The sequence below is a fragment of the Marmota monax genome, unplaced genomic scaffold, assembly GCF_021218885.2.
Source record: "Marmota monax isolate L192 unplaced genomic scaffold, Marmota_monax_Labrador192_F-V1.1 WCK01_AAM20220418_F8-fsc00007, whole genome shotgun sequence".
NCBI lineage: Eukaryota > Metazoa > Chordata > Mammalia > Rodentia > Sciuridae > Marmota > Marmota monax.
Genome location: NW_026692781.1, coordinates 30213818 through 30234902, shown reverse-complemented (window position 1 = coordinate 30234902; position 21085 = coordinate 30213818). Strand labels below are relative to the sequence as shown.

General features: G+C 36.8%; 1 protein-coding gene and 1 non-coding gene across 2 annotated transcripts in view; one reads left to right on the top strand and one right to left on the bottom strand.

The window, feature by feature from the left end:
• Plcl1 (phospholipase C like 1 (inactive)) overlaps positions 1-21085 on the bottom strand; it is a 356808-nt gene that overhangs the window by 28297 nt on the left and 307426 nt on the right. The window contains exons 4-5 of the mRNA XM_046447452.2: positions 14354-14429; positions 12005-12114 (exon numbers count right to left, since the gene is read on the bottom strand). Coding sequence (XP_046303408.1) covers positions 12005-12114; positions 14354-14429 — 186 coding nt within the window. The remainder of the gene's footprint in view (positions 1-12004; positions 12115-14353; positions 14430-21085) is intronic.
• LOC124094703 (U6 spliceosomal RNA) lies at positions 9754-9860 on the top strand. Its single transcript, XR_006852299.1, has one exon. It is a non-coding gene; the product is annotated as a U6 spliceosomal RNA (small nuclear RNA).

Sequence of the window (21085 nt, the reverse complement as noted above, 5' to 3'; positions counted from 1 at the left end):
TATTTACACATACTTTCTTCATACCCAAGAATTCACATGCTGGCTTCATTTTTAGCATCTTAGATATCAGTTCCCTGATTGATATCAAACCCACAACATGCAAAAGCCAGTTTCCTGCAACATGTGTAATAAGAACATTGAACCACCTAGAAGGTAACAGAATAAGAAAGTGGTATGCAACAAGTCATGTTTTGACCAGCAAACAAATTGCTCCTGAGAATCTATGGTATTGTTCCAGCATACATTGAAATTATGTCCAGCTAAGCAGTTTGGAAGAATAAACTACTGATTCAATAATGTACTATTAGAGGACATAAGTAATTCTAAAACACTTAACTTTCCCTCACTACGTATTTTTGCTTTAAGGAAAAAAAAAAAGAAAAGGTAAATCCAATTAAATCTGGAAAAATAAGAAAATCACAGTGAACCAGATCCATATTTCTGACCCAAGGCAGTGAGAATTTCTCTGAACCTCAGGCTAACCTTTTAGGGCATGCAGTTGTATTAGTCAGTTTTCAGTCTCTGTGACAAAATACCTAAGATAAACAATTTAAAGAAGGAAAGATTTATTTTGGCTCACAATTTCCAAGATTTCAGTCCATGTCATTTGGCCTCATTGCTTTGGGCCTGAGGCAGCACAGTACATCATGGCAGGGAAGCATGGTGGGTTGCCACTCACATCAAGGTGACCAAGAAGCAGAGGGCGGGTGCCGAGAAAGGGGCTAAGGTCTCAATATCCCCCTCAAGGACATGCTTTCGTTGACCTCACTTCCTTCTATTAGGCCCCACCTCCTAAGAGTTCCACCACCCATAGCACCATGGGCAGACTACCAAGTTTTTTTTAGCATTTGGGCTTTCAGGGAACATTTAAAATCCAAACCATAATAGTAATATATTTTAAATGTATATGAGAAATGAATACTTTAAGACATGCTCAAGAAATTCAACCTTATGAGATCAGATTTGTTTGTAATTGATCAGGAACATCGTGTTGGCCCAAGAGATTGATACATCCCAGACAAAAGGATCCACAAATCACTTTTGTTTTAGTTGATTCATAATGTCAGCTGCCGAGTAGCACACAGCTGGGAAACGTAGCTGATTGAGGGATAACTCTAAGAGATTTTGATGGCAATCTTTTTATCCTGGAATACATTGCAAACCAATTTAAGAACTTTCCATCCCTGAGTACAATTGACTCAAAAGTCCATTGAGAATAGTATCTTTTATATAAATACTCAGAGAGTATAGCTATCTTTAGAACACATAGCTTTATCCTGGCAGATTTACAAGCCAAATCATGAGGGGTTGGTGTGTTTCACTACATCATAAGGATTCTCTTCAGTTAAAATGAAACCTATTCTCTTTGTATCTGAGAGTCCAACTTAATAACTTAGCAACCTCTCCATAAAATCATCTCACCATGCAAAAGTCTAAGACGCAAGTCTAAGTCATGGTTCTGTGATATGGAGTCTTTTCTTCCAGAAGTTACTTTCTGTCAAAACCTTAGTATGATGATTAGAATGATGATGCTAATGTTTCTTGCCTTATGCAAACAGCTTTCTAAACAGTTATGTGTGGATTTTTAAATGAATCTAAATTTACTTTTAAAACTCTGAGGGGATTTTGTTTTGAAAGAATCATACAATTTAATCTTTTCATAAAGCCATGAATTTTCCCTTAAAGGAAAAATTCAGTTCCTAATGATTCTAGTTTTTGATAAATAGGTATCTTCACTTACTATAAATGCTTTAGATAGCAATAATACATGGAAAGTGATTAATAATCAAAATTGTTTTATAAGAAGTGAGTGACAAATCAAGGGAACGAAAGGTTTGTTCCCCAACCTATTACTATGAATATGTAATGTCATACATGACGTGTGTTTGAGCACACTGGATTTCCCTAAAATGAGGGATGTCTAATTAAATTGGAAAATAACCACTTCTTGATCGAGGGAAAATTTTCTCCCACCAATTATGATCTTTCTATATGGCTTTAAAAGAGTAACATCTAGTTGCGTCATTTTTAACCTAAATCATCATTTAGATATTTACATTTATGTATACATACACACACATACATATACATATGCACATAACATTTTATATTTACCCATTTATAAACATGTATGTATGTTGATGTTAGACTTTACCTCAGAGCCTTGTGTTCCTAGAAAATGGGCACTTAAGAAATTCCCCTCTCCCTACCAGTCTTTTGTTTTCTAGAAAACAACTTACTGCAAAGAGGCCCCTCCTGCACAGGACTTGGCTTAGCCTCAGGGAACCTCCTATGTTTCCTCCAAATTCTCCTCCTTGCCTCATAACTAATTGCCTGAACTGTCTGTACCCACTGAACAATCTGGACAAAATACCTGTTATCTTGACTTGAGCAGACTTTAGTTAAGCTTCTCTCTTCCCCTGAGGCCAGTGAAATTTGACTCACCTTCCATCTGGGCCAGCACCCAGCTTCTCTTTAATGACATTTCCCAAGAAAGGGCTTACATGAGAATCAGTTGGGGAATCATACTACCCTCTCTCTCATAATCAGTTCTTCCTAACCCTCTTTGCCCCTCCCTATACAAAAAGACACTTTCTGCTTCACCTTTAAGATGCTTGAGGATCTTGTGACAGGAGGGTTCTAGCCCCACACTGCATAGCTCTCCTCCATTTCAATAGTGTCTTTCCGTTTATTACAATAATCCTTTCTAGACGTATCTAAATCTGGATTTGGTTTTCACTTTGCTCAGATTTAGGATAATGAGGAATAAAGACACTAGATAGATGTATTCCATTTTTTTCCCTGTTGAGTAATAAGGTCAGATGAGGAGCTTATGTCTATAAAACCTAAATGGGTTATGTGAGATTAGAATTAAACAATTTTGTTATCAATGTTCTCTTTCCATATATATCATTGCAGAAATAAGTTAGCTGAAAGTTACAATATGAAACTCACTTAGCCTAAGAGTCTATGTGTAAAAGACAGATTTTTTCTGTTAAGAAAGTTTTCCTAAGAGGAAAGTGAGGCCTTCAATAACCCCACAAGCTGGAGCCAAGGCCTCTGGTCTATGTTGCATCTATTCATTAGAATCCTGCCACTTTTGAATTATTCAGAATCATTATAAAAAGCAGCTTTCATCTGAAAAAAAAAGTGTACCTCTGAGACACACTAAATTTAGTTCATAAAATGAAGTGGTGTATTCTCCCATAATCATGTCAACAGCCGGGCTTTTATCTCTACTGTGCTCCTGGGCAGCACAGCTGGGGATGCAGCCACCCAGAGCACAAATCTGGACACCACGTAGCCAGCCTGCTTATAGCTAAGAAGCATTAAAATTTCATCTCCTATATTGTGACCAGAGCTGTTTGAAATAATGTTTTCAACTTGTTGACCTTTTTGTTATTAGAGATGCATTCATTATACTTTTTTAAACAAAGAATTTATCCATTTTTCTAATACTAATATTTACATTCTCTATCTCCATCTTTTTGGCTTTGAATTACAGATATCTCTCAAAGACTAACTTTATAATATTATTCTCTGCAGTTATAAGCTATCAAATGAATTTGACACGTAAAATGTTGCCAAAGATTATTTTTTAGAAGATAGGTGATTAAATTAACTTTTAATTAACAATAGGACCAGATTGGCTATTTTAACAAATTAGTTATGGTGCTAATGAGTGATACTCAAATGAGTAAGGCAGAAATTTTAAAAATCCCCAGACCATGTTGAAGAGTTCCAGCACTACTTTATTTTGATTGTTTTCTTTTTCACCATTATTTCTAGATTGTTTGGGGAAAATCATCCTCAAGGATCAAGATACAAGGTAGGATTTTGGAGTCTATGAAAAGCTAAAGATATTCGTTCTCAGCTTAACGAGAACTTCCTGACCTCTCCAAATCCCACTGCACTTTCTCATAGTGCTGGGCAGACTCTCCGTTAAGGCACATAGCAATGACAAATTTAACACACACTGTATGATTAATAAATTATTACCACAAGACTGTCAGTTCCATGAGACGAGAGGGCCATGATTTATTCACCATTTCATTCTCAGGCACAAAGCCTGTACCCAGTAGGGACTTAGAGATATATTTGCTGAATGGTGTGGAACTTGGTTCCACCAAAAATAAAACAAAATTTTAAAAGTATTCTTTGCTAATTTACAGACTAGGAGCATCTTTTGTGCTTTTTACCTTCTTATTTATAAATAGTGAAGTGAAAATAAATCAATTACTTGGATTGGGAGAGAGGCTTTTATTCTGTACTAGCAAGCCCAACAGGAACAGGGTTCTAAACACATGTCTAGAAGTACCTCTTCAAACACCTAGTCCCAGGATAAATATATCAAAGTGTATACTGATCACTTTATAAGTCTTAGTAATTTTTTCTTTGGTCTTAAAAATAACAGTCCCAACTCATTGAATATGAGCTTCAAGTTGTTTTTCTAAAAATGATCCATCCATTCTCTCCTGTCACCACTTTCTTCCTGGTTATCAGTGATTTGCATCATAAGGCAGCTGGCTAAGATCACTGGTGAGTCTAGGACTTTCTGGGTTGAGTGAGTCAAAACCAGCTGCCCCTAGAATCAAACATTCAGTTTTGGCCTCATTGTTATTTTTCCCTCCCAGTTGCATTCACTGGACATTTCCAGTATGACAGATAATATAACTGTCTGCCAAAATTCCAACGTTGTTTTTATGAAAGGCAATTTTTTAAAATTGTATTTAAAATTAAAATTTAAAAATCAGTATAGCCTACAGGAGATACAGACTAGATCAATATGCAACATTCCTTTCACTAGCTACTAGGCTACCATTCTAACAATATTAGAAACTCTTTAGGTTGGTAGGTAAATTTTGAGCAAGTAAATACACAGCTAGCCGGCTAGTTAGGTGAACAGACAAGTATTGTCTGCAATAGCATTTACTTATGTGGTCTTTTCTGTATAATTTGCTTTTTTACTGCAGAGTATTTAATTTATGGAATTTAGCAGACTGTAATCTATATTTCCAGGGTAGACCTTCTTTGAATTGCAAATTGACTTTAATTATCAGAACTTCTACATGTTATCTGAGTATTCTTGGTGCAGGAGACCCTTGCAGAATGAATGCAAAAAAGATCATTTTGTTTGCCAAAATTCCCAACAGGATGGCAAGTGTAGATCATTCCATTTGCAAAGAGCAGTCTGAAAAGAAGAAGATAGCAATGGGAGGGATTGTAACGGAAGACTGCAGAAAGAGTTGACACTGGGTATAATTAGGGTCTTATCGTGCCATGGGTTAAAAAAAAATCTATCAAAGGTGGTGTGAGGATCTGTAAGTAGAGAGAGAGATTCACACTATTGATAAGTTTAGTACAAAAGGACCCATGTATTTTATTTAAGAAAGAGAATGTAGTCAAGTTACAGAAAATGGTTTAATGAAAATAATATATTTCACTTAAACATAAAATGTGCAGAGCTGTAAGGACTCTAGTGATCACAAAGTCTGATCTCATTTTTAGTTAAGATATCCTAACTCCACAGAAGACAAGAGAGTTTTAAAAGATTTTTATTACATACACTTAGTTGCAGATTTCTAGACTCATAGCCCAGTGGAATACATTGTTCAATTTCCTTTGTGACTAAACTCTTAGATAATTCTAAAATAAAACAGAAGGGAGTTTATAACCCTAGATTTTGTTTTTTATGTGTCCTTAGAAAGTGTGTTCTTTGGACTTTTCAAGTTTTGCTTAAACCTTGCGAATGTTCACCTCTCAAGGATGATGATCAAGGACTCTTCAACTGCGGCCCTAAGGAAGCTCCTTTCTTCCTGCGAGCCTTTTTCGGGGAAGCTGAGGAATTTACTTCACCTCTTATTTCTAAATCTGCTCATGTTCCTTATTCAAAGGAAGAAGATTCCAGAATTCTGTTCCAAGAGCTCGGTTGATAAAGGACACATTGGGGGTCTAAGTAGCAGGACTGTGGCTGTGGAGGAGTGGGCACAGGAAGAAATACAAAAGGGAGTATGGTCTTCACTGAGCTTTTGCTGGAGGTACAGCCCTTAAACTTTCTCCATTTCATGAAGAAGTGGTGGCTGGCAACATCTGGACTAAAAGCCAGTGAACAGCAAAGCTGTCCAAGAGAAACAAGAGGAGGCTGGCTGGATTCTCGGGGGTCCAGAGTATGGCCCTCTGCTGTGGAATTTTTGTTGTTTTCAGTGGTATCTTTCCAAGGGCTCAATTATATCCATTCACTCAGGGGTGATCAGGCCCAGGGGAGCAGATTCATGGTAGCAGAGCTCATAGGAGATGGGTCAATAAAAAAGGAAATAATTTCTTCATTCACAAAGAAAAATGTGACTTCTAAGTAGATAGAACTAGTTAAGTACTATCTCTTCCTCTGAGGTAGAGAAACATTAGTCATGACAGAGTGTTCATTATCCTGGATTCCTGAGTGTCCCTCACTGGCCTGTGACAGACATGTAATACAGCAAGAAGTAAGTCATTGTTTTAAGACACTGAGATCTTCAGAGTTTGCTATCCCAACACAATCTATCATATCCCTATCGATTCAGAGGCATAGAGACAAAAAAATTTTCCCGAGGCCACATGATACAAAGTGTCTAGACATAGTCTATACTCTTAACCACTTTGTTTTATGTTTCTCAAGAATTGATAGTAATATCAATATTAAGAATAGTTTATTATTAATTCATTGTTGTCACTGGGTTTTACAAATAGCTGTTCTTTACTGAATGATTTGGCTCAAGGAGGAAAGTTAGTCCTTCTCTACCTTCTACTCTAATAGCCAGCAGCTGCCAAAGGACAACATGGACAGCACTGGACATGTTACTTATTTATTATACCCTCACAGCAGCCCCTGGAGGCCCAGTCACCATGGCTGCCAGAAGACTTTGGCTCAGCATCTAATGGAATGATTTAAAATATCTCTTGCCATTCAGTTGAGGGTAGGCCCATTCTCCCTCACTGATCGCTCAGAGCGGGTAGATGCTTCTTCCCTTCATATTCCTCTTCCTGATAGACCATCATCTTGTTTCCTTTCCTCTCTGATCTTTCAACAATTGCAGATTCTTCACATGAACTTTTTAGCTTTGTTTAAAAATACATTACTATGGTGAAATCCATGTAATGTCCTTATATAACTCTGGGAAACTGTTAGAGTCTGAAATTTGGGGGTTCAGTGAGTGCATCTGCCTGGGTTAGGAACACAAGTATCCAAGGAAGTGAAGTGAAAAGGTTTAGCCCCTGTTATTCTAAAGGAAAATGAAAATACTATTAAGTTACAAGTAGGAGGACAGGCTTATGCAGTGACAAAAAGCCAAAAAGTTGGGTGGAAAAGGTTAGTCATATCTTTTGAACATAAATCTATAAAAGTGGTCCAGTTTTATGGCACACACTGGAATGCATTAAATTATAAGTTGGAAATCCATCCAAGGAAAATACCAATATATATTTAATAGGAGTAGCCATTGACATAGTAATAGTTTTATTCACTTTTTATTTACTACATGTCATTCAACTAGTGATCAATAAAATTCATGAATCAGAAGGTTGTCAATTCTTAGTCCTTTTATTTCTTCTTTATCTCCAGTGATCACTTATTTATAGTTTTTCCCTTTATAATAAAATGCTTGCTAATTTTATTTCTTCATTACATTGAGATACCTCTACTTGATACTTCTCCAGCCTGCTAAAATTGATTTCCTCATAAACTTTTTTTAGAATGTAAAGATAATGGAATTTACTTTCTTACAATAGCCATATATAATAGGTCAAGTTAGAAAAATACATATTAGGCAAGCTCACTCAGATTCTACTTTCATATTCTTTCTCATTTCAATTTTATTGCTGTAACAATCTTAAAATGAAGTTCTTTTTGTACTTAAAGAGTCAGATCACTCTGGATTGAGTCCAAGGCCTTAAATCAATTCTATTTCAAAGCATAGTGTTTTTATCATTAAAATAGTATAAATTCATATATTTTGCAAGAGATTCACTCTCGTGAGTGAAATGGTTCCAAATTAAAAAGAATTTGACTGTTTAATAATGTGTTGGCTAGGTAAGTGAAGTTATAGTATCTCTTTTTTGGAAGCCCCAAACAGGAACATAGAAAACAGGAAAATTTCCCATTGTGATATTTTAATATTATGTTCATAATGAAAGTGCTATGCTTGGAACATTTGTGCTCCTCCAAATTTCATGTCAAAACTTAATTCCCAATGCAACTGTATTAAGAGGTAGGGCCTTTAGGAGGTGATTAGGCCATATGGACTTGACCTTCATGGATGGAATTAGAATCCTATAAAAAGGGTTGAGGGAATTAGCTAGCTTTTGTCTTTTTGTTCCCTTCTGACATGTGACACAGCATTCATCCCCTCCAGAAGACACAGTAACAAGGTACCATACTAGAAGCAGATTTCACCACCTCCATAATTATGAGAAATAAATTCCTGTTTATAAATCATCTAATCTCAGGTATTTTGTTATAGTAGCACAAAGAGACAAAAACACAAAACTTCTACCTGAAGGACAACAAAGAGAAAAGACAGAAAGGACTGTTACCGTGTGGGGGTGAAAAGGGGTGGAATTATCTTAATCCAATGATTACATGGAAAGGTACTGAGGATTCAGTCATTGAGACACGCTTCATCATATCATCCCAACTGGACATGGAAGCTATTTACAGAGTTCAGTTTTGTGAAAAAGAAAGAAAAGGAGTTACAGTTGTATATAGATGTATGGCAAAAGTGTAGGGAAATGAAAAAGATCTGCTAAGCAAATCTCTATTCTGTACTCACGTGTAGTGCTAGTTATAAATTTTTAAAAACATGTATAAGAGCTTTCAAGGTTATCTTGATTTCAGCCTCTTTGCTTGATTCTAAGAACTAATCCCTAGGAAAATTTGAACACCGTAATTATAATTTATTCATTACATTGTAGAGTGATTTATTTTTCTTTCTGTAAATTTTTCTCCATCTTTCTAATCATTGCATGACATTATATTACTATAATACTGAACTACAGAAAACATAAGCTTAAGAATTTATTTTTTAGTCTCAGTTCAATTTGCTCTCAAGCCAGTGCCTATTTCTACCCCTCCATGCTGCCAACACACATTTCACTGAGGGCTTATTTCTTGTTTTTCTAGCTCTTCCCTTACTTGTTGGAAATTACACTAGGATTATATATTTTTAGAAACATGAAACCACAAATTAACTAGCATTGGTAAATTACCTTTCCTTTCTACTAGATAGTGGAGAATATTTGTCCTAATCATGTATGAGAAAACTTTTACGGTGGACAATGAGGAATTTTGCAGGTAAGACCTGCCATGTCTCCCTAATCTATGCCATGTCCTAATTTGATGAATAATCAGGATGGTTATTCCTAATTTAACTAATTAAACCCAGTAAGTTAATTGTAGAAAATTTAAAGAGACAGAGGGATGGGGGGATTTGTTAAAAGACTTTAGGAGCTCTGAAAGTCAGTAGCAAGGCTGCAGAACCAAGCAGGAGCCGAGTAAGTACTCCAGATGTAGACAGAAGTAGCAAAGGAAGAGTTTTGCAGAGGAAGCTGTCTCCTCAGAGCAGCATCACTAGAATAAAGTCTCCAGCCAAGCCCAATCTCCTTTCTCTTAGCTAATAATTCAAATTCTGAGGAAGTCATCTGTCCAGCTCTTAGCGAAAGGATACCTGATTAAACAGGCTCACTGAATTCAATGGTAGGGGAAGTATTGAAATATTTCCAGTGCTCCCTTCGGCAGCACATATACTAAAATTGGAATGATACGGAGAAGATTAGCATGGCCCCTGTGCAAGGATGACACGCAAATTTGTGAAGCATTCCATTAAAATATATATATATATATATATATATATATATATATATATATATATATATATATATTTCCAATGAAATTTTCAAAGTTTGGAAAAGTCCACTACTTTTGCTTAAGTTTCTCATGCTCAAACTGATAAACCAGCAGCTAGCTAGCTTATTAGCTACAGTAACAGATTTTTTTTAAAGATCTTAGAATGATTTGTACAGCATTTTCTCAGCCACAGCAAGCAATCAGCTCCTGTCACTAAATACATACAAACCTCAGAAAACACTAAATGGGATTAAGTCAGAAGTTAAAAAAGAAATAATCATGACAACAAAAATCTTCCTGCAATCGTCTTCCTTACCAGAAAAACAAAAGGTAACAGCAAATATATATACTGTCTAGTTCTGTGCGCTGACTTAGATTTTTTGTATGTGTTAGCTCATTTACTTTCTCATACAATCCAGAATATAGGTACTTTTGCCATGTTCAGAGAGAGTACACCCCTTGGCTAAAGTCTCATTGCATCAAGGAATCCACACTCAGAACCTGTACTCACCTCTGTACTAACTGTATAGACAAGTGCATTCTTTTAGAGGGTAGCCACAGGGTTGTGGCTGTAACCATGGGCCTGAATTACAAATCTCAGCTCTGTCATTTACTAACTGTGCAACTCCAAGCAAGAAGCTTAAATTTCCCTAAGCCTTAATGTTCTCCTTTGTGAGATGAGGAGGGTCATATCAGGGTCAGCATGCATTGCTGCAAGGTCACACCATGCTGCAAGGAAGAAAAGGGAAATGTATATAAAGTGCCTGGCCTTGAATTCTGGCCACATAGTAAGTGCTGATTAGTTAATGGCCATTATTAGTCTCTCTCCCCTTGCATGCTAGTCCTGAAGGCCCAAGTAATATTCTTCACACTTATATCCCTAACACATTTCTTAGTGATTGGTGCATTAAAAAGCCCAAATAAATATCTGCTGAACACAAAGTTTTCTGTATCAGATTCACATTGTCATGTAATACTCTAGAGTCATACTAAGCTGCTCTTTTCATACTAAAGCTCTAGCTCATCCCTTCCCCTTGAGCAAATAATGCCTATCTTTCCCCAGGCCCTGAGACTGCTAACTTCATGAGGTCAGAGTCTGCACCTCTTTTGTTCTCCATATATCCCAAGTGCCTACCATAGAGACTAGAACACAGCAGGAGTTTAACAAATACATGTGGTCTTAATTTTTAAGAGACATACATATATATATATATATATATATATATATATACATATGATATAGGAGATTTGTAATTTATGCCCGTATATAATCTGGAGCCAGACTGCCTAAGTTTAAAACCCAGCTCCATCATTTACTAGATGAATGACTTTGAGTAATATATATGACCTTTCAATACCTCCATTTTCTTACCTGTAAAATGAGAATAACAAGAATAAGGCATTGTTGTATTAAACTGTTAATTCTTATTAATCTCATAAAATAGCACTTGACACATAACAAGTATTCTTTACATGTCAGCAATTATTAATTTTGTTTGTGGTTGTTTCTCTCCCATCACTTTGCCAAGGATACATAATTCTGACTACCTAAATTGTTTCTCCTTTCATGTAAGAAAACATAAAAAGTGTTATCTTAACTTAAAAATTCTGAAATTAATTTTCAGGAAAGAACAAATTGTAATCTCAAGAAACTATCTCAAAACTACTTGAAAAAACACTGTATTTATAGGAATTGTCCTTAAAATAAAAATCCTGAACGGCTACAGATATTCTGCAGTGTCAGTCTCTTCCAAATCACTTTTGTTGGAACCTTCCCAGCACTTGGCATTATTCTTTCCACAAACAAGAACAGCCATATTGACTTGAACAGAAGTATTTGAGTAAACACACACACACACACATACACACACACTATCACCACCACCACCACCAGGCAAGGAATTAGGTTTCACACACATGCTGTCCTCTATCTCATTGCCCTATTAAGGCAAAAAGCAGATCCATCTCAGGATGCATCTCTACATGTCTTAGAGCATGAACTTGACCATCAGGCCACACATTACTTTAAAATCCAAATCACCATGTTTAACTACTGATGTATCTCTCCACCTTGCAGAGAGGAGGAGGGAAATAAAGGCAAAGGGGGCAACAGGGTGTTTCTTCTACCTTTAGTACCGTGATGTTCCAAGCAAAGCTCTCAGTGGCCTTGTTGAGTTTTCTTCCTTTCAGTCCTTCCTTTGCCCCCAGGTTATGAAGTTCTTCATGGAACTCCATCCCTTGGAAAAAAGAGTGGGTAGGAAATAATAGTGCAAATTCAGAAAAAATGAGCATCTCAGCATAAAAAATATTATCAGTAAAATATAATTTCACATCTCAGTCCTCTCAGAATTTCTAAATCTCTAAACTGAATTCTCCTTCCTATGTATTCATTCCACCAAATGGCTGTCCACGGGTCAGGGGACTATCAATAATCAATACAGGCTAAATTACATTTCAAACAGCCAGGAACCATTGATGAAGACATCAGAAATTAAGCAGAAGTTCTTCCAACAGGTTCCATTCATTTTGTGGAGGGCTTTTGTGTGGAAGGGTGTGATGTACAGCTATATGTGAGGAGCCTCTATCTTCCTTTTCTTTATAAGCCAGCCCTGTGGCTTCAAAGCAGGCCCTGGGACCCATGTGGATAATAATCAGTAATTAGTAAATAAATATCAACTAAAACTAAAAAGATATTCTTAAAAATAGCATTCCTGGAATCACCCAAGTGTTTCAGATTTGGGAATAGCCTTAAAGTATTTCAGTTCTACCATTTGCTCAAATTTGAATACCATTCTGGTAAAATTAGCATAACTGATTAAAGTATTATTAGTAAATATTGGCTTAATACTATTTTTTATTGATTTTATTAATTTTTTAATTTTTTAGTACTAATTTTAAAAAACAAAATTGTTTTACCAGTTTAACTTCATTTTAATAATCCAAGTCAATTAACATAAAAAAATTGAATACTATGAAAAACATCACCATCATCTGTTTCTATAGGTTTTGTCTTAGCACATCAGGAATGGGAATCACATTCTCTCATAGACAGCTTGTTCCATCTTTGGAGACCTGGGCCTGATATTGACTGAGCCAAAATCTTCTTCCCTGGAACTCCTCAGTGCTAGCTAAACCCAGACCAACAATTTCTAATCTCTTTCCATAGTGCAGCTCTTTAGATACTTGAAGAAATGTTGGCGGGCAGGGAGAACCTTGAATTCTGTCCTCAACAGAATGTGTTCTAACACATTTCAGCTCACTTATGACTCCTTTTTAAGGACAGCATCCAAGCAGAACCACTGCACTGCCTGGCTTCCCAGAATTGAACAGTGTACACTATCCTGTATCCAGTAGTGGACATTGTACTCAGAATAGACTTGAAAAGCCCACTCTGGGTAGGGATTTTCACCATTCTTCTGGTTCTACATACTTTTATTAATGTAGCCTGAAACAACAGTAACTTTCCTATGTGCTGATATCACAAATATATGTCCTAACAAAGAGTATGAACATGGAGCCGGGGCTGACATTCTGGCTCCACTTACTGACTGTGTGGGTCTGAGCAAGTTCCTGAAACTCACTGGGCTTCAATTTCTTCACTGGTGAGTAAGTGACAAGAGGGTTTATCTCAGGGATTGTGGTGAAGATAAATAGGTCAATACATAAATAGCTCTTAGAGAGTGTTGGCATCATATAAGTATTAGATACTATTTTTGCATTTACTGTCAACTGAAACATCTCAGCCTGCTGGTCAGTCAGTGAAGAGAACCATTTTTAAAGGTCAGCCCCACCATGTTGATATATAAGATCTTGGATCATTCACTCAGTCTCCCAGAATCTCAGGTGCCTCATCTGTAAGTTGGAGATGAGGACTACATTGAAGAGTTAAGAGGACTAAGTAAGATAGTGTATGTGCTTAGCATATCATATGCATATTTATAAAGCAACTGTCTCTGTTGTCAACTTCTTTACCATAACCATTATTGTGTCTGTGAGAGGAGCACATGGATCTAAGAAATAAAAGCACAGGAGTGCGGATGAAGATGAACATAAACAGAGGTGTATGCTCACAGACATGTGACCCCTCCCATCCCTAAAGAAAAAAACAAGTCTAAAATGAGGACTGGGAAATGGGGCAAATGCCCTAGAAGATTAATAGTTAATCAAATCATAAAAATAAAGTGGGCTTGAAGGGGTCTCATTGAACCCTACCTACTAGTAATAGATTTTATTAGACTTCCAAACCACAAAAGTAGACTTAGAAACCCTTGTCTCTAGTTATTTTCAGACACCACCACCCCCAAATACACAAATACAACCATCCAGATTTCTTCTGTAGTAAACAAAAACTTAAATGTAACTTGTAATTCAACAATGACATAAAATATTTAAATTTTAAGAGGAAGGACAGAAACTTTAAAAAAATTCTGCAAAGAATTATCATTATGGTGCTTAAACCAAATATTAAAAAATTACCTGCTTTCTGACACTGTAAAATCTTTTCATGGACTGTGTCTGCCATTTCTATGAGAAATCGGCTCTCTTGAATCATCTGTCACAAAATAGACAACAAAAAAAATGGTTGTCAGAAATCCTTAAACTGGTTCATTGAGAAGGTGACATACAGAGACACCTGTGAGATAACATCCAGTAACAGGGACATGACTTCAACCACAAGAGATGGGAGAAAGAAGGAAAATTTCTGTCCTAACCCCTGTCCATTCTAATTCTGAGGCTGTAGTCACCCTTCTTACAATTGATCCAGTTGTATAAATGCCAAGCACACAGGGGGTGCTTGTTGAATAAATGCATATACATTCTTTAAGTATCAGGTCATGTTCATGAATGTCTCTGATACCACTGCTTGCCTCAAAGGTTACTACAACATCAAGGCAAGTGGTATTGAGACAATAGCACAAGAACCAAAATACAGAATCACCTAGTGATAAATTATAGGACTTCAGGATGCATTATTGAAGCTTCCAACTTAGATTTGGATTGCCCAAAGACAGAAGTTCTGGTTCTTTCTCTAGTGTGGTTCTGTAGTAAGAATGAGGAATGGGTCAGATTTCAGAGTGAGGAGCTCAATAGAGCTTGTAGACAATAACACTGAAATGGTTGTCTTTGCCCTCTATTTTGGGTTAGAAAGCAACATGTCTAAGGCATTTTATATAATAAATACATCTTGGCATAGGGAAAAAAAAACAACTTTTCTGCTAGCAAAGAACAGAAGAATCTGTGTGTGAAGATGAGAAGCAAAATCATATCATATATCCATTTAACAAATACCTATTGAGCAGCCATGGTGGGCTCAGGGGGTACAGTGCACTAAGGAGCAAAAGATATATGTTTCTACCTCCATGAAACTCATGGTCCAAAGATAAAGTCTATTTAAATGAATGAATATAAGATTATGAGAAACAATGCAAACAAACAAAATTCCATGAGTCATATTACTTGTATTCTCTGCCAAAAACAATGACTTATTTGTCTATGAACACTGTAAAGCTAGATACCAGTAAAGGTCTAGACTGCGCAAAACTTTTAATCTGCATTAATTCTTTCAGCTCCCAAGTAGGACACTTGTGAACAACAATTTATCAAATGGTCAACAGTAGCCTGAGTTATTGTAGCTTCTAAGTGAAAGGAATTTAAGGATAGAGGAAAATTTAATATGAAGTCAATCTGATTCAATTTTCTTCAACATCTAAACATGGAACATCATGTGAATAGATTTTTATTTTTAGAAGTTATCAGATGTTTAGATTAGCTAAGTAGCCGACAAAGGTTTTCATGAAATTCACACAAGAGAAATATTAATAAGAAACAGAAAAATTCTGTAAGTTTACATAAATCAAATATATTGCTGCCATAGTTTGGATCTAAAATGTCCCTCAGAAAACTGTGTGTTAAAGGCTTTATCCCTAGAGTCAACATAGGTTTTATTCCTTTCATGCACCCACTCCAGAGGCCTGAAAGCACTGGGCCCACCTAAGAATGGACTGGAACCTTTAAAACCATGATTGGCTCAAGTTTTTGTTATACTAACAGAAACCTATTACAATTATACATTTTAAAAATCTGGATTTTAAGGATAAAGGACTCTTAAAAATCATAATCACTTCCTGTGTTTTATAGAAAAGAAACTAAGGTTAAAAATCATGTCAAGATAAATAGAATTAATTAGTGCTGAAGATGGAATTAGAATCCCAGCTTCCTCTATTCACCTCACTGATTGTTTCTTTTGCTGAGAAGAAGCTTTTTAGTTTGAATCCATCCTACTTACTGAGTCTTGATTTTAATTCTTGCGCTATAGGAGTCTTTTTTTTTTTTTTTTAGAAAACATTCTCTTTTATTTTTATAAGCCTGACATTTCTCCTCAGGATTATAGGAGTCTTATTAAGGAAGTCAGGGCCTAATCCAACATGATGGAGATTTGGGTCTAATTTTTCTTCTATTACAGACACTGTCTCTGATTTAATTCCTAGGTCCTTGATCCACTTTGAGTTGAATTTTGTGCATGGTGAGAGATATGGGTTTAATTTCACTTTGTTGTATTTGGATTTCCAGTTTTCCCAGCACCATTTGTTGAAGAGGCTATCTTTTCTCCAATGTATGGTTTTGGCATCTTTGTCTAATATAAGATAACTGTAATTATGTGGGTTTGTCTCTGTGTCCTCTATTCTGTACCATTGGTCTATAAGTCTATTTTGGTGCCAATACCATGCTGTTTTTGTTACTATTGCTCTGTAGTATAGTTTACCACACACATCAGATAGAGCACTAATCTCTAGGATATATAAAGAACTCAAAAATCTTAACACCAAATAAATAAAAAATAAATAAATAGATAACCCAATCAATAAATAGACCAAGGAACTGAACAGACACTTCTCAGAAGATGATATACAATCAATCAACAAATATATGAAAAAAAAAACTTCACATCTCTAGCAATTAAAGAAATGCAAGTCAAAACTAAGATTTCATCTCACTTTAGTCAGAATGGCAGTTATTAAGAATAAAAACAATAAGTGTTGGCGAGGATGTGGGGGAAAAGGCACATTCATTCACTGCGGGTGGGACTGCAAATTGCTGTAGCCAATATGGAAAGCAGTTTGGAGATTCCTTGGAAAACTATGAATGGAATCACCATTTAACCCAGTTATATCCCACTCCTCGGTCTATACTCAAAGGACTTAAAACAGCATACTACAGACACAGCCACATCAATGTTCATAGCAGCACAATTCACAATAGCTAAACTGTAGAACCAACCTAGATGCCCTTCAGTAGATGAATGGATAAAGAAAATGTATATAAATATATAGATAGATAGATAGATAGATGTATATATATATATGTATATATATAGAGAGAGAGATAGATATATATACATGAATGAACACACAATGGAATATTACTCAGCATTATGTATGTTTTTGGCACCTTTGTCTAATATAAGATAACTGTAATTATGTGGGTTTGTCTCTGTGTCCTCTATTCTGTACCATAAAATAAAATCGTGGCATTTGCAGGTAAATGGATGGAGCTGGAGAATATAATGCTAAGTGAAGTTAGTCAATCCCAAAAAACAAAATGCCGAATATTTTCTCTGATATAAAGATGCTAATTCATAATAGGGTTGTGTGGGGGGGAGCATGGGAGTAATGTAGAAACTTTAGATAGGGCAAAGGGGACAGAGGGGAGGAGGGGCATAGGGATAGGAATGGTGGAATGAGATGGACATCATTACCCTAAGTACATGTATGAAGACATGAATAATGTGACTCTACTTTGTGAACAACCAGAGATATGAAAAATTGAGCTATTTATGTGTAGTATAAATTCTAATGCATTTTTTGTCATATATAACAAATTAGAATTTTAAAAAATCCCAGTTTCCTGGCATCCAAATTATTTTTATTTTAAAATGCCACTTTTGGATTTTGCCTGGCCTTGCCATGCCCCCTTGAGGGTGCACAGACTTGCACACACCACACAAGCAGCCTTTTGAATCTGAAATGTGGAATTCCAAAGACAAGTAGTCCAGCCCTTTGGAACAAATACGAGGACATACACATAACCAATTCATTTCAATCAGACTCAAATCTGTCTTTAAAAAATCTTTAAAAGAATAATTGGTAATTTCCTTGGATAACATATTGACTAAGCTTATATTCATTTCTTTTGGTTTTTCTCTCAGAAGAGAAAACATGACACCATTCTCTAGTAAAAGGCCCTTTATCTACTGATTAGTGACCAGTTTGTTTTCTTTGCAGTATTTAACTAAGTATCTCCTTGGTGTCAACTACAAAAGGAATATACTTCCTGCATCCCCAAAGGCCACAGCTTCTTGGTACCAACAGGAGAAGGAGGTTAGCTCTTTACCACAGCCAACTCTACTATCTAGCCTTTCAATCCCACCTCCCTTGCTTCTCCTGGAATCCCATTCTAAATGATTCTCTCTTTCCTTCATCTATAATTTCTCCCCTTACTTCTTCCCTTCTGAATATATTATCTCTTACTTTTAAAATGGCAAACAATAGCAGAATATTTTATCCACCTTAAGTGATTGTTCTGGTCTCTCCTCCTTAAGAAATTAGCTCATGATCATTGCTTGACTTCACGCAGCGCTCCTCTAATACTCTTAGAGTTCAACCTTGTCTCATTAGCAGTTGCTCCCTGGCCAATTCTCAGTCCTCATTCTCTCTAGCTTAGCAGTTAAAACATCTGACCAGTCTTCCTTCTGGAATTCTATGACCCTAATTCTTTTACTGTTTTGCTCTTTCTCTGTCTCCTGTATTGTTTCCTTTTTATATATACATGTGTAGGAATCCTCCAAGCCACCAGGCCTCAGTTCTCTACTCTTTCCCTTCTATGCTATGATTTCATCCATTCCTAGAGCTATCAAATATTCTGCACCCAAATAAGCCCAATCCCCCCCAAAAACAAAGGCCAAATGTTCTCTGTGATATGCAGATGCTGACTTATAATGGGGGGAGGGAGGAGTAGAGGTTCACTGAACTAGACAGGAGGAGTGGGGGGAAGGGAGAAGGAATGGGAAAGACAGTAGAATGAATCGGACATAACTTTCCTATGTTCATATATGAATACATGAATGTAACTCCATATCCTGTACAACCACACAAATAGTAAGTTATACTCCATATATGTGTTATACACCAAAATACATTCTACTGTCATATATAACAAAAAAGAGCAAATACAAAAAAAATTAAAAAAAATATTCTGCACTTGTGCATCATGACATTTTAAAGCCAATTTCTCCAGCCCTGGCCTGTATCTCTAGATTCCAATGTTCTACCACATTGGTTTCCAAGGCAGGGAGGTGTTTTCATCCTGGGGCAGAAAATGGAAGGGCACAACATGGTTCAATGGGGTGTGTGATGAGACAATGAGGACTTTTATTCACATTTATTTTATCTGTAAAAATTAGAAAGAAATGAAGCTTTGCAGATTAATCCTGGCCATTTTGCTAAATCATGGCCATGTGTTTCTAATATGGCCAGTGAGGCATAATGAGAAAAGAAGGTAATTGCACACTGGAGACGGGCTGACAGCAGAACTCATATTAGCTTCTTTTAGAGTACCCCAACTTACAGCCTGGAAAGCAAGTACCACTTACATTATCATGTTCTGAAAAAACTAAGCCTTTCCAATGTGAGTGCTTGAAAACAAAGGGAGGTTAACAACACAAGTGCAAATGACATCTTACACTACACCCACCATGACTTCTTCCTCAGCCACCGAGTGAGGTAAGAACAGTGAGTTTGATCAGATCTCAGATCTGATATATTCCATCACATTGGAGGAGCACAGAGATTTTTATTACTTATAAGTGAAAACATTTAAAAATACCACGGCAGTTTCTACTTGATGGGTTTTATTTTGTATATATCAGTGTTTTAGTAAATACATATAGTTTATGAGTAAGTATATTCTTAATATATTTTTACTGAAAAGCTGGCTGTGCTGAGTGCTCTGCCTTCCCCCTCCAAATCCACTCTCAATTGTGCTCCATCTTGAGGACAGTTGTTCTTTATGGGTGGCATCAAACAGGCTTCCCTTGCCCTCTGCCTTCCATTGGCAATCAGTCAATGGAACCACCAACAAGGAATCAAGGGCAGAAGGCAGGAGTAAAGTGGGTACAGGAAAGTGACTTGCTCCGTGGCTCCCTGCTGGGCTGTGGTTCGAGAACTTCCTCTCTGCAAGGCCTCAGCTCCTGACAGGCACAGGTGCAGACATCTGAGGGCCAGTAACGGTTAGGTTACCCACCTAGCCCCTTTTAGTCCTGGGGATGACAGCTCATCACCTGCTAACCCTTGGGTGTTCACCAATGCTGATTCCCTATTCTGGCCCAACTGTTATAAAAACAGTCCATCTGAGTCTTTTAATCATACTTTTTGAGTATGCTATTTACTGAGAGCCTGATATGGTACTTGAACAAAACCCTAGAGCTGCCTAGGCTACTAGACACCTATAATTATGAGCCCTGCCAGTGTCCTCTCTTGTCTAGTCCCCTACACTCACACCTGAACATCCTCTCAGCCAGCATCTTTCCTGCAGGTGAGCCCCCACGGCTGTCAATCACCAAGTCTTGCCCATGGAACCACCTCCATCCCTGAACTTCCATCCTCCCTATAACACTCCCAACTCAAGCCCTTACTCCTACTCCCGGTCTACCTTTAGATCTCTACCTTTCAAATTCTAGTTATCCTTCTAGAGGTAGCCAAATGCTACCTTTAAAAATATTTTTTTCTGTTCCATTTCATTTTTCCTTCCCCCTACCCCCACAGGACCCCCACCAAATATCTCCTATTTCCAAATTCTCAAAAAACTCCCTTTGTAGCATGCAAAGATCAGTTTAAATGCCTGCTCAGCCACTGTCAAGTTCCGGTCCTTCCCACCTCACTCCTTCCTAAATACCATTTCCAGAAAATCATCTTACAAAAGCACAGTGCCGGTTAATTCTTGGTTTTATCATTTTCTGCTTTGTTTATTGACAAGTAAAATTTTTCCATTCCAGAGTTTGCATCTCTCAGTGCTCCAGGCCTATTTGCCTCAATAGCCTTCCCCCGCTTTGATTTCCCAATTCCCCTAAGTTCCAGTTGCCTGATGAATCATACTTTCTTAAATGCACCCTACTGGTTGCTCTTTCCACACATTTCTTTCTATAAGGGAAGA